Consider the following 19,466-nt stretch of genomic DNA (forward strand, 5'->3'; position numbering starts at 1 on the left):
CATCTTAAAAAGGTTTTTATTGCCAATATTACAATCCCAATTGGTTTACTCAGTTTCACCCTAACTAATGTTTGCTTACAGAACAATTATTCAACAACTAGATTCTGAACACATGTTCTGAAGTTTGCATGTACAGAAATACCAAACTTAGTGGGAAAATAGTTTTTGCACATTTCATTGCACACAAAAAACATAAATCAGGCCCCGGTTATCCCAGGACTAAATCCATCCTTGATTAAAAGGAGTTTGATAGGGTGTAATGTTGGACATATACTACATAAAAATGTTTTTTTTTTCTGCTGTGCATACTGAAAACATTGCACCTTAAGTCAGTATCCTCACTGCTGCCATACTTCCTTATTCTGTATTACCCTTCCAATGGGAAGGTGACATGTCATTGTCACTGAGGTGATGAATAGAACATTCTGTTAACGTCACTGATTGAGACATCCTTTAATCTAGGTATGGCCCTCTTCTGGCAGTCAACCATCCGCTGACCTCTGGCATATACATCTGTTCAAGACAAAAACATATGATATTGGTTGCAGTAGAGGTTTTGAAAAACATTATACAACCAAATAAGACATCAGACATGCTACAAACTCATTAAATGTGTGGGCAATTAATACTGTGGGGGGTTAGTTTGTCTTGTAATACACAATATAGGGTATTCTGTCCATTTGGTCAGGACTATAACTGAAACATCTTGGTCCATCGCAATGTCAAAATAATTTCATTGTGCAGGATGGCGCTGTGTTGTTCGGTGCATTTGGCAAATAAACCTTGAAACTTGACACCAAAAAAAATCTGATTTCCATGTTCACATCAGAAAAGTATTTCTAAAACAAATGGAGGAACAAAATAACCTGATCACTGATTTAAGTTAGCATGAAAAGCATGCTAACTAAGCATGTTAACTTTGCCTTTAAAAAACATTAAAGGCAAAGAGAAAAAACCTGAAATGTCATGTCATTTTGCCCCCACAGTCAGTGTCCAGATGCCTGTTCCATACCTGTTATGTTGTCCACTGAGCATAGTGGAGCCGTGTTAATCATGTTGACACCAAACAACATCACTACACAGACTACAACTGCAGCCAGTAGATAAACTGGCACACCAATAGCCCAGTACCTACAGAGACAGCAGAAATGAAAACAGAAACTATGGACTACCACAGGATAATTAAGTCACAAGCAAAAAAATAAATAAATCAATTTGAGATTCGAGTCTCAAGACACACATTTTCTATTTTCCAAACATGTTCTGTGAATACACTTACTTTTGAGGCCAGTATGTAAGCCCTATTGAATGAAGCCATTCCTCTGGAACATAGGCCCACACCAAATACAAAACTATGAATTGAGCAGAAATGGGTCAAGCATTTTATTAAACAGTAAGTCAAACTGACACTACATTTGATAGCAATTGGGACATTTTATGTAGCCAACATTGAAAACTGTGACACAGAGAAGTCATTAAATGCTCCCATACAACAGTCAGTGTGAACAGACTAAACATATAGTACACCCAATTGTTACTTACAAAAGCCAAATTGTGAGCCAAGGAACAAAACAAAACCGTAGATAGCCCGTTCTGGCAGGGGGGAGGGAGAATTTTCAACCATGGTCTAATTCCACAGAAAAGAGGGCGATGGAGATTTGACATACACAAAGAAACATAGGCAGCTGAAAATACTTAATTGTAAAAGGCTATACAATATGCATCACTAGATACATCCACCACATCGTCAGCCTGCTTCGTTCGACGGTAGCTTAATGCAATTTCAAAGGAACTCAGCCTCTTATTAGCGTCATGCTGGCAACATTAGAGATTCAGTAGCAACAATAAGACTTCCGGTTTTCGCAAAATGACTTCAAAATAAAAGTCAGCAGTAAAACGCGAAATTAATCATATTAAATTGATCTATTTTGCCACTTTGCTTAGTGTATACTGTAAACATATAGATAATAAAAGGAATATCTACATTCACAAAGGATTACTAATATTCTTAGGTGGAGCACATTGAGAAATGGCGATGGAGTAAACTATTGTTGTTAACATTTCATATTTAAAAAATGAGTTGATGATGTAATTCTTGTTACTTTGCTGGTGTTCATTGATTATGTATTGGCTCTTTGAGCTAAATCCAGCAACATTATACATTCCACCTCCTCCTCCATTGCAACACATTATAATATACTGTACACATCATAAAGCAAAATCTATTCTATACGTCACAGTGAATCTATTGTAGGAAATGTTCAGGAGAGTGTCTACTAACAAAATAACATGAGTTTTGGATGGGAAATGTGTGCTACATCCAGCAACACAATATTTTCCACACCCTCTACAGCACCCAAGTCAAAACCATATAATATACTGTATATGCATATGGGATGCATATTGCACTATACAGAAAGCAGTATTCTATACACCGCAGTGGATGTATTGTATGAACTGTTCAGGAGACTGTACAGAGTGATTATATGCAAAAAAAATCAAGGGGCACTATGTATTTGCATTGGCCACAATGTAACTGATTTCTTAGATTGAATGTGGAGCAGGTCATTTGCTAAAATGTTGGCAGGTAGAATTTCCTGAATAAAATCTTCAACTATATCCTTTACACAACTGTAATGAAGTTGTTGGTGAACAATGGATTGTGAAAACATGGTTGAATTCAATGCTTCTAACTAGGAAGTGGCCTTATTAAAGTGACAAGAAGGTTTCACTTGATCAGCTTTTTGCACTTAATCTCTTATTGCATTTTTGAAATGCTGATGTAGTATTTAGAAAAATCTAAATGGGTAACGCTTCATAAAGTGTATGGTTGGAGAAGTATTCATACTGTGGAATCGTAGAAATATCTGATTCTGAATCATGTAGGACATCACTACAATTGATTTGTGTCTGAAGCTCATTTGCTACTTCATAGAAATACACCAATCAGCCATAACATTATGACCACCTGCCTGATATTGTGTAGGTCCTCCTTTTGCCACCAAAACAGCCTTAAACCATCCAGGTATGGACTCCACTAGATCTGTGAAGGTGTGTTGTGGTATCTGGCACCAAGATGTTAGCAGCAGACCCTTTAAGTCCTATAAGTTGCGAGGTTGGGCCTCCATGGATAGGACCTGTTTGTCCACCACAAATGCTCGATTGGATTGAGATCTGGGGAATTTGGAGTCCAAGTCAACACCTTGAACTCATTGTTGTGTTCCTCAAACCATTCCTGAACTATTTTTGCTTTGTGGCAGGGCACATTATCCTGCTGAAAGAGGCCAATGCCCTCAGGGAATACCGTTGCCATGAAAGGGTGTGAAACAATGCATAGGTAGGTGGTACGTGTCAAAGTAACATCCACATGAATGGCAGGACCCAAGGTTTCACCGAAGAACATTGCCCAAAGCATCACACTGCCTCCGCCGGCTTGCCTTCTTCCCATAGTGCATTCTGGTGCCATGTGTTCTCCAGGTAAGCGCACACATGCACCCAGCCATTAATGTGATGTAAAAGGAAACGTGATTCATCAGACCAGGCCACCTTCGTCCATTGTGCCGTGGTCCAGTTCTGATGCTCAAGTGCCCATTGCAGGCGCTTTCGGCTGTGGACAGGGAACAGCATGGGCACCCTGACTGGTCTGCGGCTACGTAGCCCCATACGCAACAAACTACAATGCACTGTGTGTTCTGACACCTTTCTATCAGTACCAGCATTAACTTTTCAGCAATTTGAGCTACAGTAACTTGTCTGTTAAAACAGACCACACGAGCCAGCCTTCGCTCCCCATGTACATCAATAAACCTTGGCCGCTCATGACCCTGTCGCCGGTTCACCGCTTTTCCTTCCTTGGACCACTTTTGATAGGTACTGACCACTGCAAACCAGGAACACCCCACAAGGGCTGTAGTTTTAGAGATGCTCTGACCTAGTTGTCTAGTCATCACAATTTGGCCTTTGACCCTTACGCTTGCCCATTTTTCCTGCTTCTAACGCATCAACTTTGAGGACAGAATGTTCACTTGCTGCCTAATATATCCCACCCACTGACAAGTGCCATGATAATGAGATTATCAGTGTTATTCACTTCACCTGTCAGTGGTCATAATGTTATGGCTGATCAGTGTATCCCCTTCTGTACTTATGCAACCTCTTCCCTATTCCTGCCAACAGAAATGTGTACGTCATCAGCTCAAATATTAAAAGTGTCAAAATCCAGCATGGACCAGAAAAGACCCCTGTAGGTTTTTTACCCGAATGACATATCACAGAGATCAATCTGTACATCTCCTTCTTGTTGCCAACAACTGGGACTTCAATTGAATGGGAGTGAAGAACTGAGTTTCTGTTAATTGTAAAGCTGTCTGCTAGACAGGGCACAAACAACACAATAATATCTGGTGTGGTGTTCCAAACAATTTGTCTAATCAATACACCATCATACTGACTGCATTTCTTGGGTACCCCCCCCCCCCCCCCCCCGGTGATTAGTTGTCTGAAGAGAATATCAAGCGATGATGTGTCTGTATTAAGTCCAAGCTGAAAATACGAGTTCAAGTAATGCTCATTGTGTGAGATGCTGTTTTTGCACATATGATGCAATATGTATTTCATATCCATTGAGTTACATTGTGGCCAACGGTATAGGCGGAATAAAATGCTAGCAACAATTGCAAATACATAGTGCCCCTTGGTTTTCCAGCATACTTTTAATATACAGACTCTCCTGAACACTTCCAACAATACATTCACTATGGTTTATAGAATAATTTTTGCTCTATGATGCAAAATGAATCCCATGTACAGTATATTATAATGTGTTGCAATGGGAGAGGAAGAAATGGAAATGATAGTGTTGCTGGATTTAGCACAAAGAGCCAATATAAAACAAATGAAAACCAGCAAATTAACGATTTTTTTTAATATGTAGATATTCCTTTTATTATCTAAATCTTTACAATATACAGTAATCAAAGCGGCAAAATAGATTAATTTAATACTATTAATATCGCGTTTTACCGCGGACCTTTATTTTGAAGACAAAATCCGAAAACCGGAAGCCTTATTGTTTCTACGCAATCTCTAATGTGGCCCGCATGACGTTACTACGCTAATCCCTGGCCGACGCCGTTTGGCACAGGCAAACAGGCATTTCTGATTACTATTTTGTTCCTTATATGGTCCTTATACTGCCACCTACTGTTGTTACCTAATCCTGGAGGGGTTTTCAAACTAGTGTCTTCTGTGATTCATGGGACAGCTGTCCCAATAATTTGCTATATTCAGAGTTTGGATTTAAAATCTAACACTTACTATGAGGTTCAAGTATACATGAAGTAACTTTTTTTTTATTGACAGGCCAATTCTTCCTACTTTTTGTCCCTGATAAACTCCCTAGTTGCTATGGGAGTACATTTGGGTTCAATATCTTGCTGTTTCATAAAACACCACTGAATGGGTTTTGAGTATATACAGTAAGTTTTCTTTCAGTAAAAGAGTATTGGTCCACTGTCACAATAAACCTTTAATTTTGCCACTACATTCAGAACTTACATAATCAATTAATTAAGATATAAGGCAGTTTCAGACATAATATTTATTTCAAAGGTTTTCCTCTTGCCTTTATGTTGGTACATATTAATCTTTGTATCATGTGTCCACAATACTTTTTCATAACTCTGCAAGCTCTTTTGGGTACTGCAACCTGAAAACCCTTTTTATTTTTTTGTAAGAAATGTTCAGTCATCTATTGTAAAGGTATTTTTCATCCTACTAGGGCTTTTGCATAGTTCACCAGTGCTTTCCCTTACTGATGTTTTAAACTGTTGGTTTTGATTATCCTAATGTTGTGGCTAATGTTGGCAGACACCAATAGCAAACTCCAAAGGCAAACACAAAGCCTCAAAGGAAGATTAGACATTGATACCTCACTAAAGCCTGCACATATGTGACAATACACACCTGACTAACCAGAAACACCTTTCAAGCCAATTGTCCTAATATTCTTTATTCCCTGGGGGACTATAAAGTGATATAATATCTTAATTGTGAAACCAATATACAAATACTTTTTATTTTGATTAAAATGCAAAATAGTTAAACCACACATTAAAATAAATTAAACATATGTTCAATGGTCTGGAATACAATCAGTTACAAAGGTAACTATTCTCTACTCTTTAATTTTACAAAGCAGGTTCTAATAACCCAGAGGTCTGCCAACATCCATACATTTCACTGCTAAAATAATATCCAGTACATGACATTATAAAGCTTTTATAAAGCATTATAAAGTTTTTGTGGAGGCAAAAACTTGGGCCAGGGAGGAGTTCGGTGAGGCCATGGAGAAGGACTATCGGCTGGCCTCGAAGAGATTCTGGCAAACCGTCCGGTGCCTCAGGAGAGGGAAACAGTGCCCTACCAACGCTGTTTACAGTAGAGGTGGGCAGCTGTTGACCTCAACTGGGGATGTCGTCAGGCGGTGGAAGGAGTACTTCGAGGATCTCCTCAATCCCGCCGTCACGTCCTCCATTGAGGAAGCAGAGGATGAGGGCTCAGAGGTGGACTCGTCCATCACCCGGGCTGAAGTCAGAGAGGTGGTCAAGAAACTCCTCGGTGGCAAGGCACCGGGGGTGGATGAGATCCACCCTGAGTACCTCATGTCTCTGGATGTTGTGGGGCTGTGGGGCTGTCTTGGTTGTACGACCGAAGCAGGAGCTTGGTCCGCATTGCAGGCAGTAAGTCAGACTTGTTCCCAGTGCATGTTGGACTCCGGCAGGGCTGCGCTTTGTCGCTGGTTCTGTTCGTAATTTTTATGGACAGAATTTCTAGGCACAGCCAGGGGCCGGAGGGTGTCAGGTTTGGGGACCACACGATTTTGTCTCTGCTCTTTGTGTATGATGTTGTCGTGTTGGCACCTTCAAGCCAAGACCTTCAGCATGCACTGGGACGGTTTGCAGCCGAGTGTGAAGCGGTGGGAATGAGAATCAGTGCCTCCAAATCCGAGCCCATGGTCCTCAGTCGGAAAAGGTGGCTTGCCCACTTCAGGTTGGTGGAGAGTGCCTGCCTCAAGTGGAGAAGTTTAAGTATCAAGGGGTCTTGTTCACGAGTGAGGGAAGGATGGAACGGGAGATTGACAGACGGATCGGTGCAGCTTCTGCAGTAATGCGGTTGATGTATCAGTCTGTCGTGGTGAAGAAAGAGCTGAGCCGCAAGGCGAAGCTCTCGATTTACCAGTCAATCTACGTTCCTACTCTCACCTATGGTCATGAGCTTTGGGTTATGACCGAAAGGACAAGATCCCGGGTACAGGCGGCTGAAATGAGCTTTCTCCGCAGGGTGGCTGGGCGATCCCTTAGAGATAGGGTGAGAAGCTCAGTCACCCGGGAGGAGCTCAGAGTAGAGCCGCTGCTCCTCCACATCGAGAGGGGTCAGCTGGGGTGGCTTGGGCATCTGTTTCGGATGCCTCCGGAACGCCTTCCTGGGAAGGTGTTCCGGGCCCGTCCCACCGGGAGGAGACCCCGGGGAAGACCTAGGACACGCTGGAGGGACTATGTCTCCCGGCTGGCCTGGGAACGTCTCGGTGTCCCCATGGAAGAGCTGGAGGAAGTGTTTTCTTTGCATAGGTTGCAACAAACTCTCTGTGTTCTCACCCTGGCAGAGGGCGTTTCCATCAGAGGAGATGCATTAATATCTGTTGTCGGTCTGACGAGCCCATTCCCCATTCACCATGCTCAAGAAGCGTCCCCAGAAACAGTTCTCCTTCTCAAACTTGCAGTGTAGGCAGAGAATGGAGTAAGAAGGAGAGTTAATATTTTGCTCATGAGGGAACACTTAGCTATTCATCACACACAAGGAAGTTATTTAACATTTTGTTGTAGTAATGGAAAGGAGAAAATGCAAAAAGAAATAAAGCATACTATAAACTCATATGAAGCCAACATTCTGCTTTTGAAGGAGTTCAAAAAAAAGACTTCAGGGCCGCTGTGTAATTTGACAACCTCTACCTTCAGGGCTACTTTGGTGTGGTTCAGTAACACTGTCACTTGGACTGTGGTGGCCTCCAGGAACAGGCTGTCTGCAGAGTAACCCCCCCCACCAAAAACAACACAGAGGCAAAAGAGTGAGGACACCTCCTAAAAGTATTTTAGGTTATGCAATAATGCTACACTTGCCATTCTCATTGCAGCACTGCATTCCCTTGACTTGGCTGCCCATTGCCAGCAGGGCCTGGGAGACACGTCATGTTACTCTATGGGAGATTGTTGCTCCACTCAGACATTTAGGTGAACGGGAAAATGGCCTGGTCATTACCAGAACTGCCTGGCCTGCGCTGCATTCATTGCCCATGCGGCCATCAGCTCATTAGGAGTCCAGTAGCTTCTGCTTGATGACATCCAGGGCCTTGTCCAACGCAGCCTCCTGCACCTGGGCATCAAACTCCTTCATGCACTGCAAGGCCTTCCCAGCCATGGCAAGCATGTCTAAACAAAAACACAAGGGTACAGCATAACCTCTAAAAATCACCTATAGACATTTTGTTTGGGGGGAACCAATGTAAACACATTGACTTTAGAATTGGGAGACGTTCAGAATAGGGAGAATTTCCTGGATTTCTTTGGTCACACTTACTAATGCAATCAGAGTCTCCCTGTTTGATATGTCCATGCTCTACCCCATTGGTTAGCTTGTTGCTGACATGAGATTTTACTCGAACTCCACTCACACACAGTGCCAGCATGCACAGAGAGGACTGGTAGTAATTAGACAGAGGACGATTGCTCACTGCAAAATAGAAAGATGGACAATCAAACAAAACCAAGCAACATTAGTCTTGTCCCCTATAAATACTGCACCCTACCCTTGGACTAATTGAGATAGTGTGTGAATTACAAATTTGGTGATAACTACAGCCTTACCTTAAGCCAATAGGTGTAATTTTGTAAATGTGGAATCCTTAAGACAATACAGGTCATTCACCCAAGTTTCGTCAAAAGCGGCCAAGTGATGTATGTAGATTTTGTTTTTTCTTTAGCACCCCACAGGCCAATCATTGTAATTTCGAAATGCCAGTTCTCTAAGGCTGGATGCATCATTCTTTCATTCTTCCAAGTATTTTCAGAATTGTGCCTTGAGTGATCCTGAACTAAACAGCAGTAAAGTCACTTCCTCGTAATACATACGTGTCATTGCGGCCAGGAGTTAAAATCCTGGTTACTGTATATCCTCAACACCCAGGGCCACTGCATGTGGCGTTGCAAATTGGCTACCCAATGTCCGGGGTTTGATGTTTTAAGTGCCGTGTCTCTTAACGTTGTAGTGACTCCTCATGGTAGGTCAGGCGCTCAAGCTCAATTGTGTTTGTTATCAGTGGTCAATGTTTTCCTCCAATAACATGGTGGAATAGCAAGGAGTACGGCTCGGCAAGATAAGTATCAGAACACACATCTCAATCTATGACCCAATTTTTGACTCTACCAAACCTACCCAGAATTGCTGTGGAGAGGCAAGGCCATACGCAAAATTGTAGCGGGGATAAAAACAGCAGACAATTTGGAGAAAACATTTAGGGTCAGTGGAGGTGCACATTGCATGTGACGTACTTACATGTGTATTAAAGGACTGAAAACACAGTAAGGGACAGAATCCATAGTAGCCCCATTGTGGGAGACAATGGGCAAGTAGCAGCAACAGCTGACGAATAAAGAATGACAGCTAGGTTGTACAGTACACTGACAAAGAGGGTAGAGGCAGATGGTGGAGACAATGTGCTCTTTCTCCCTTTCCATCAGTCTCTTGAGAAGAGTCAGAAGGTACTCGTTCCTGTGGTTGACTGTGAAGGTCAGGGTGTTAATGTCATGGCAGGAGGCCTTTAGGGCCAGGGGGTACAGGGCCAGGCGACCCAGAACTGGCTCACCGTTTGCCAGAGAACTGAAAGCAGAGGACATGGGTGAGTATATTGGTAAAAATACTTCAATATAACCTCTGAAGTAGCAATCATTAATACTAAAAGCAGGAAATTGTACTAAATATATAAATGTATTATACAGAACAATGTTTAGACAATGATGTACAGTACCAGTTAAAAAGGTTTAATGGGTAAGTGTCCAGAGTATTGCCTGGTATTATATATACAGTAAGGGCCGGTTTCAGAGATAGGGATTAAGACTAGTCTAGGACCAAAAAAAATCAAGTTCAATAGAAAGCTTGTTTTTTTTTTTTGTCCTAAACTAGGCGTAATCCGTGTCTGCAAAACCAGCCCTAACTGTGCCATTAAAGGGCTTTATAAATATGATCTTTTACCTCTCAATCTCATTTGTTTTAGGTGAATTCAGATGATCTTTCTCTTTGCCAAGGTCGTGGTTAGTGGACAAACGCAGGGCCAAGTGCACACTGGGATAGGGAGATGTTCCCTGGTCCTCCAGAGAACGCAGCAGCTGCTTATTGAGTGAAAGGAGCAATTCACTACGCTCTGACCCAACAGGATCTGGAGAAAATAAGGGATGAGAAATGAAAAAAACAGTATTAAAATGTTTTGCATGAAAGCAACTTCCACTGTTACTGAAGGGATGTTCTGTTAGAGGACTATAATAATAAACCTATAGTATAGTATATAGGCCCTAAGGCCATATACATGCGGTGTCCTCAGACAATCACCGAGGTCAAAGCATTGCAAAACCACTGTTTCCTGTGGCTCAGGATTCACACAAACAAGGAAGAAACCAAAACATTAGCAACTTAATAACCGAAGGAATTTTGGGCAATTCCTTGGAACAGTCAACTTGAGCATCGACCAATAAAGTTAATCAATGAATTAAACCGTGTTCATAGTTAACTTTGATATGTTAGAGTTTGGGATTTATTTTAAATATTAATAAGTGTATAAATGACACCCATTACAATAATTGCTATTTTAAAGAGCAAAATCAACAGTAATGAATTTCAGAGTACACAGTAATAATGGAAATGTTTTCATCAAAGCAACTTTGAAATGACCAGGTGATAAAGTAGTTCATATTTACCAACTCTACCCAATGTTTACCCACTGTCTTTTCAAAAAGTTTTAGTAAATCAATATAAAATCATGCCAAGGAGACATCATCATCATCATCATTACTTTCTTCCGCTTATCCGGGGCCGGGTCGCGGGGGCAGCAGTCTAAGCAGGGATGCCCAGACTTCCCTCTCCCCAGACACTTCCTCCAGCTCTTCCGGGGGGACACCGAGGCGTTCCCAGGCCAGCCGGGAGACATAGTCCCTCCAGCGTGTCCTAGGTCTTCCCCGGGGTCTCCTCCCCGGCTCATTTCGGCCGCCTGTATCCGGGATCTTGTCCTTTCGGTCATGACCCAAAGCTCATGACCATAGGTGAGAGTAGGAACGTAGATTGACTGGTAAATCGAGAGCTTCGCCTTGCGGCTCAGCTCTTTCTTCACCACGACAGACCGATACATCGACCGCATTACTGCAGAAGCTGCACCGATCCGTCTGTCAATCTCCCGTTCCATCCTTCCCTCACTCGTGAACAGGACCCCTAGATACTTAAACTCCTCCACTTGAGGCAGGCACTCTCCACCAACCTGAAGTGGGCAAGCCACCCTTTTCCGACTGAGGACCATGGCCTCGGATTTGGAGGTACTGATTTTCATCCCCACCGCTTCACACTCGGCTGCAAACCGTCCAAGTGCATGCTGAAGGTCCTGGCTTGAAGGGGCCAACACGACAACATCATCCGCAAAGAGAAGAGACGAAATCGTGTGGTCCCCAAACCTGACACCCTCCGGCCCCTGGCTGCGCCTAGAAATTCTGTCCATAAAAATTACGAACAGAACCGGTGACAAAGGGCAGCCCTGCCGGAGTCCAACATGCACAGGGAACAAGTCCGACTTACTGCCGGCAATGCGGACCAAGCTCCTGCTTCGGTCGTACAGGGACCTGACAGCCCTTAGCAAGGGACCCAGGACCCCATATTCCCGAAGCACCCTCCACAGGATGCCGCGAGGGACACAGTCGAATGCCTTCTCCAAATCCACAAAACACATGTGGATTGGTTGGGCAAACTCCCATGAACCCTCCATCACCCTGTAGAGGGTATAGAGCTGGTCCAGTGTTCCACGGCCTGGACGAAAACCACACTGTTCCTCCTGAATCCGAGGTTCTACTATCGGCCGTATTCTCCTCTCCAGAACCCTGGCATAGACTTTCCCGGGGAGGCTGAGAAGTGTGATCCCCCTATAGTTGGAACACACCCTCCGGTCCCCCTTCTTAAAAAGAGGGATCACCACCCCGGTCTGCCATCCCAGAGGCACTTTCCCCGACTGCCACGCGATGTTGCACAGGCGTGTCAACCAAGACAGCCCCACAACATCCAGAGACTTGAGGTACTCAGGGCGGATCTCATCCACCCCCGGTGCCTTGCCACCGAGGAGTTTCTTAACCACCTCTGTGACTTCAGCCCGGGTGATGGACGAGTCCACCTCTGAGCCCTCATCCTCTGCTTCCTCAATGGAAGACGTGACGGCGGGATTGAGGAGATCCTCGAAGTACTCCTTCCACCGCCCGACGACATCCCCAGTTGAGGTCAACAGCTGCCCACCTCTACTGTAAACAGCGTTGGTAGGGCACTGTTTCCCTCTCCTGAGGCGCCGGATGGTTTGCCAGAATCTTTTCGAGGCCAGCCGATAGTCCTTCTCCATGGCCTCACCGAACTCCTCCCAGGCCCGAGTTTTTGCCTCCACAACCACCCGGGCTGCAGTCCGCTTGGCCTGTCGGTACCCGTCAGCTGCCTCAGGAGTCCCACAAGCCAACCAGGCCTGATAGGACTCCTTCTTCAGCTTGACGGCATCCCTTACTTCCGGTGTCCACCACCGGGTTCGGGGATTGCCGCCTCGACAGGCACCGGAGACCTTACGGCCACAGCTCTGAGCGGCCGCTTCGACAATGGCGGTGGAGAACATGGTCCACTCGGACTCAATATCTCCAACCTCCCTCGGGATCCAGTCGAAGCTCTGCCGGAGGTGGGAGTTAAAGATCTCTCTGACAGGAGACTCGGCCAGACGTTCCCAGCAGACCCTTACAGTACGCTTGGGCCTGCCGAGTCTGTCCAGCTTCCTCCCCCGCCATCGGATCCAACTCACAACCAGGTGGTGATCAGTTGACAGCTCCGCCCCTCTCTTCACCCGAGTGTCCAAGACATACGGCCGCAGGTCAGATGAAACGACAACAAAGTCGATCATCGACCTGCGGCCTAGGGTGTCCTGGTGCCACGTGCACTGATGGACACCCTTATGCTTGAACATGGTGTTCGTTATGGACAAACTGTGACTAGCACAGAAGTCCAAGAACTGAACACCACTCGGGTTCAGATCAGGGGGGCCATTCCTCCCAATCACGCCCCTCCAGGTGTCACTGTCGTTGCCCACGTGGGCGTTGAAGTCCCCCAGTAGAACGATAGAGTCCCCAGTCGGAGCACTTTCCAGCACCCCTCCCAGAGACTCCAAGAAGGTCGGGTACTCTGCACTGCGGTTCGGCCCATAGGCACAAACAACAGTGAGAGACCTATCCCCGACCCGTAGGCGCAGGGAAACGACCCTCTCGTTCACCGGGGTATACTCCAACACATGGCGGCAGAGCTGGGGAGCTATAAGCAAACCCACACCAGCCCGCCGCCTCTCACCTTGGGCAACTCCAGAGTGGTGAAGAGTCCATCCTCTCTCAAGGAGTGTGGTTCCAGAGCCCAAGCCGTGCGTAGAGGTGATCCCGACTACTTCTAGTCGGAACCTCTCAACCTCACGCACAATCTCAGGCTCCTTCCCCGCCAGCGAGGTGACGTTCCACGTCCCTAGAGCTAGTTTCCGTGTCCAGGGATCGGGTTGTCTAGGCCCCCGCCTTCGACTGCCGCCCGATCCTCTCTGCACCGGCCCCTTATGGTCCCTCCTGTGGGTGGTGAGCCCACGGGAGGGCGGCCCCATGTCGCTCGTTCGGGCTGGGCCCGGCCGGGCCCCATGGGGAAAGGCCCGGCCACCAGGCGCTCGCGAACGAGCCCCAACCCCGGGCCTGGCTCCAGGGTGGGGCCCCGGCTGCGCCATGCCGGGCGACATCACAGAACACAAGTTAGTTTTCATCATTAAGGGGTTTTTTGAACCGCTCTTAGTCTGACCCGTCGCCTAGGACCTGTTTGCCTTGGGAGACCCTACCAGGGGCATATAGCCCCAGACAACATAGCTCCTAGGGTCACTCGGGTACTCAAACCCCTCCACCACGTTAAGGTGGCAGTTCAAGGGGGGGCAAGGAGACATCAAACAAGCAAATGTTCTAGTGTTCAATAGGAAATTATATTTAGCGCAGGGTTTGCTTCCAACCAGTGCCAGCAGTCCACTCACAATATACAGGACATACAGGTGCTGGTCATAAAATTTGAATATCATCAAAAAGTTGATTTATTTCAGTAATTCCATTCAAAAAGTGAAACTTGTATATTATATTCATTCATTACACACAGACTGATATATTTCAAATGTTTATTTCTTTTAATTGTGATGATTATAACTGACAACTAATGAAAATCCCAAATTCAGTATCTTAGAAAATTTGAATATTACTTAAGACCAATACAAAAAAATTTTTTTTTAGAAATGTTGGCCAACTGAAAAGTATGAACATGAAAAGTATGAGCATGTACAGCACTCAATACTTAGTTGGGGCTCCTTTTGCCTGAATTACTGCAGCAATGCGGCGTGGCATGGAGTTGATCAGTCTGTGGCACTGCTCAGGCGTTATGAGAGCCCAGGTTGCTCCGATAGTGGCCTTCAGCTCTTCTGCATTGTTGGGTCTGTAGTATTGCATCTTCCTCTTTACAATACCCCATAGATTTTCTATAGGGTTAAGGTCAGGCAAGTTTGCTGGCCAATTAAGAACAGGGATACCATGGTCCTTAAACCAGGTACTGGTAGCTTTGGCACTGTGTGCAGGTGCCAAGTCCTGTTGGAAAATGAAATCTGCACCTCCATAAAGTTGGTCAGCAGCAGGAAGCATGAAGTGCTCTAAAACTTCCTGGTAGATGGCTGCGTTGACCTTGGACCTCAGAAAACACAGTGGACCAATACCAGCAGATGACATGGCACCCCAAACCATCACTGACTGTGGAAACTTTACACTGGACTTCAGGCAACGTGGATTCTGTGCCTCTCCTCTCTTCCTCCAGACTCTGGGACCTTGATTTCCAAAGGAAATGCAAAATGTACTTTCATCAGAGAAAATAACTTTGGACCACTCAGCAGCAGTCCAATCCTTTTTGTCTTTAGCCCAGGCGAGACGCTTCTGATGCTGTGTCTTGTTCAAGAGTGGCTTGACACAAGGAATGCGACTGCTGAAACCCATTTCTTGCATATGTCTGTGCGTGGTGGTTCTTGAAGCACTGACTCCAGCTACAGTCCACTCTTTGTTAATCTCCCCCACATTTTTGAATGGGTTTTGTTTCACAATCCTCTCCAGGGTGCGGTTATCCCTACTGCTTGTACACTTTTTTCTACCACATCTTTTCCTTCCCTTCGCCTCTCAAATAATGTGCTTGTACACAGAGCTCTGTGAACAGCCAGCCTCTTTTGCAATGACCTTTTGTGTCTTGCCCTCCTTGTGCAAGGTGTCAATGGTCTTCTTTTGGACAGCTGTCAAGTCAGCAGTCTTCCACCTGATGGTGTAGCCTACAGAACTTGACTGAGAGACCATTTAAAGGCCTTTGCAGGTGTTTTGAGTTAATTAGCTGATAAGAGTGTGGCACCAGGTGTCTTCAATATTGAACCTTTTCACAATATTCAAATTTCCTGAGATACTGAATTTGGGGTTTTCATTAGTTGTCAGTTATAATCATCAAAATTAAAAGAAATAAACACTTGAAATATATCAGTCTGTGTGGAATGAATGTATACATTATACAAGTTTAACTTTTTGAATGGAATTACTGAAATAAATCAACTTTTTGATGATATTCTAATTATATGACCAGCACCTGTATATTTTGACCAACCTGAATAAGAGAAAAATAGTTTGTAATGTCATAGTTGTAATCAGTTAATGCTATAGTTTAGCTGGGGCTCTCGGCTCTTGGGATTGTAACGGTATGTGCAGAGTTGAGAAGCTCTGAGAAACTCTGCCTTCCTATCCTAAACAAATCATTTTACAGATAATTTGTCTTCTTGTAGCGGTCAAGACTTGTCACTTACCCGTAGAACTAAGTTTTTGCCAAGACTAAGTGTTTGGGAAATGAAAACACTCCTGGGACAACCTGACTTTATTTTGACTTCACTCTCATGTTCAAGTCACGGGACATGTAATTCCAGGAACTACAGGATTATCAATTTGCAACAACAAGTCCCATGAGTCCCTGTTTGCAGTTTTGCATATTTTCTAGAAGGTCAAGCATGTTATTTTACATGGCTCTTTTAGTAGCGTCATGCTGGCAACATTAGAGATTCCGTAGCAACAAAAAGACTATTGCCAGCAACAATTGCAAATAGTGCCCCTTGATTTTTTTTGCATATAATCACTCTATAGAGTCTCCTGAACATTTCCGACAATACATTCACTGCGGCATATAGAATAGTTGTTTCTGTATAGTGCATTATGTATTTCATATATATTCATTTGCATTGTGGCCAATGGAATGGGTGGAGTAAAATGCCAGCAACAATTGCAAATACACAGTGACCCTTGATTTTTTGTGTGCATATAATTACTCTATCCACTCTCCTGAATATTTCCTACAATACATTCACTGCGGCATATAAAATATTTTTTTCTGTACAGGGCAATATGTATTTCATATCCATTGAGTTACATGGTGGCCAATGGGATAGGTGAAGTAAAATGCCAGCAACATTTGCAAATACATAGTGCCCCTTGATTATTTTGCATGTAATCCCTCTATAGAGTCTCCTGAACATTTCCTACAATACATTCACTGCAGCATATAGAATAGTTTTTTCTGTACAGGGCAATATGTATTTCATATCCATTGAGTTACATTGTGGCCAATGGTATGGGCGGATTAAAATGCCAGCAACAATTGCATTGCTTTCTCTGTGGAATTTTCAGTATTTTATGAGCTATGAGGCTATATGTATTCCATATTCAGCCATTGACAATGTCTGAATTTAGCCCTTGCAACGTATTTTAATACCCACCTTTTATTGAAATTACTCTTAAATATGATCAAATGTGAATTGTTGTCAATGTTTTGAGAGGTACATTTTCTTAAACAATGAATAAACTACATTTATGTCCGTTTTGAAGTAATACGTCTCTTTTATTTAGAAAATGTCCTAATTTTCGTGACCCGGAAGTGTTTCTTTAATGTCGCCCACAATACGCTGATTGAGTGGGTCACGTATCTTTTAGCGTTGTCTGTGTACCTGCCCATACGTTTTTTCGTCTCGGTGACAAGAAATAGGTAACGATAAAAAGAACGGTTGCTGATGTTGCGGTCAATAGTTTTCATATGTATTAGTGATATAAAGGTGAGCATAGTTTGAACAAAAATAGTTTTAGAAGCTACCTATTTTTCAGCTCAACATTCTCAGGAAGTGAAAAAGCAAAGCTGGTTGGTTTGTGCGTTCCAATATTTATTGTGGACTTCACACTGCTTATTTTGTAGTTCGCAAATAAACAGAACTGCGCGCATAGTTAATAATAGCTGCCTAGGCCAGTTGAACACTAATTTTCAGGACAATGCCAGATGAGGTATGGTACTAGTCTCCTACTGGCTGTCTGACGTTTACTTCCATAGCCCGACAAAGCAGAGGCTAAATAGTAGTTAACATTAAATGGATAGCGTTATCTATCTATCTACGCCATTGTTATAAGGAAAAACATTTAACCCACTAGTTAGTTGATGTTGAAGTGAGATCAGTATGAGCGGAATTATCATACAGGTTGCAGTAATAGTATTACTTGGGAATTAGCATACCTTACGCTTGTTAGCTAGGGAACAGCTAAGTTAAAGTAGCGAGATAAATACATGTAGTAGCACCGCACCCATTAGTTATCTTTAGAAAATAGCTACTGAAGATAGTTACGATAACATTAAACATTCGTTCGTTAATACCAAATATGTTACCCTTTGTTAGGTAATATTTGGATGGTGAAGTTAATTAACTAGAGAACTCGTCTTGGCCTTGAATAACTTGTTGATGTAGTAGTTAGCCGATTCAATGCTAGTAGTTAACAATACAGTCATTGCATTGGATTCAAACATGGTTCTTGTTGTTTCAGACTTTCCAACATGTCAGATTCAGACTCTGATCCAGAGTTTGTGGACTTCGACATCAGACACGGGGCGAAATTTGTAAGTTAATAAAGCCTTGGGTAATTGCTGACGTGTATGGTAGTGTTGTACAGTTATTTTGTGAACAACTCTACTGGTCATTTTTGCTTATTTCTATGCTAGTGGTACAGCAAATCGTACACATTGCCCCTTTAAAGCTATTCTGTCTGCGTTTATCACATAGACTGTATAAATAATGGACGACGCCCTTTCGCTCTTTTCCATTGGTGAAAAATGAAGCCACCAGTGTCCTGATACGGCGCTGACATCTTGGACTTGCGTCTGCGCAGATAGCGATCTTGGGACCAGTTCTGCGCAGTAGTTATGCGCAGTAGCGAGAAGGAAGTAAAGCCGTAAAGCCGCGAAATCAACGGCCCCACCCCTGTGCCCCGCCCTCACTCTCCCTCGCAGAATGCGCATACCGTAATCAATCGCAAGTCCAAGTACAGTACAACCTTTGCTTGTTAAACCTAGACGATATGTTATAGCCTAACTTACATCATGTTTAACCTTAATTTAGAATAGGCCTAATACAAAAATAATTGGTAACTTCTAGCTAACGATCACCTGCTAGCTATTAACGAGGCTTGTTGTCTTTTAGCTAACGTTAGCTAGCCCATTACATTTATTTACTAATTAAATAGCTTATTAAACTTACCGAAAAAAATTCAAAGATCGATTGGAAATGCCAGATCGGTTAGCACAATGTACAGCAGAACAACCCATTATGTCCGTGTGAAATTATATCAATTCTAGAAATTTAGAGATTAAATGTAAAGTTCCAATCTCCTCAGTCCTCCGAAGATTCAGTGGCTCCTCGCTCAGATAGCTGTCAATCACAGCTGTGAATCAGGACGTCACACCACCGTTTTTAGAGCATTAAACAACTAACTAAAAACAAACTTATTTTAAAAACAAACTCTTGAATTTACATTAGCGTGATACAAACTACAGTAAATGACAGAAACCAGCTTCGGAAAAAATATATTTGAAGGGTAATTTAATTGTTTAGTTGGTCTCGCGTCCCATTGAATAACATGGGGAGGGCGGGGTTTATGACCTATACTGGGACCACTCACCAGGGGGCGATCGAGACGTTTTGGCTTCACTTTTCAGGGCTTGTGTGGCACGCTTGGTTTATCAGCTAA

The 19,466-nt window shown here is 43.7% G+C and overlaps 2 protein-coding genes and 1 pseudogene across 7 annotated transcripts in view; 1 reads left to right on the forward strand and 2 right to left on the reverse strand.

The window, feature by feature from the left end:
- pigp (phosphatidylinositol glycan anchor biosynthesis, class P) lies at positions 1-1,820 on the reverse strand. Its single transcript, NM_001304232.1, is given in 4 exon segments — positions 1-513; positions 1,013-1,131; positions 1,280-1,352; positions 1,543-1,820. Coding segments are annotated over 4 exon segments (387 nt in total). The 5' UTR covers positions 1,625-1,820; the 3' UTR covers positions 1-400.
- Positions 1,821-6,133: 4,313 nt separating this feature from the next.
- On the reverse strand, positions 6,134-16,308 carry LOC105023996 (annotated as a pseudogene).
- Positions 16,309-17,364: 1,056 nt separating this feature from the next.
- Positions 17,365-19,466, forward strand: part of ttc3 (tetratricopeptide repeat domain 3) — a 32,236-nt gene continuing 30,134 nt past the window's right edge. For 3 of the 6 annotated variants that reach the window (XM_010870847.5, XM_010870849.5, XM_010870848.5), the window contains exons 1-2: positions 18,090-18,121; positions 18,267-18,339. In XM_010870847.5, the coding sequence (XP_010869149.3) occupies positions 18,105-18,121; positions 18,267-18,339 (90 nt within the window). In that variant the 5' untranslated portion in view covers positions 18,090-18,104. Of the gene's footprint in view, positions 17,513-17,715; positions 17,736-18,089; positions 18,122-18,266; positions 18,340-19,466 lie in introns of those variants that run through there. The other 3 variants (XM_010870853.5, XM_010870851.5, XM_010870850.5) reach the window with 3 other exon arrangements.

This window comes from Esox lucius, chromosome 7 (assembly GCF_011004845.1).
Source record: "Esox lucius isolate fEsoLuc1 chromosome 7, fEsoLuc1.pri, whole genome shotgun sequence".
Taxonomy (NCBI): domain Eukaryota; kingdom Metazoa; phylum Chordata; class Actinopteri; order Esociformes; family Esocidae; genus Esox; species Esox lucius.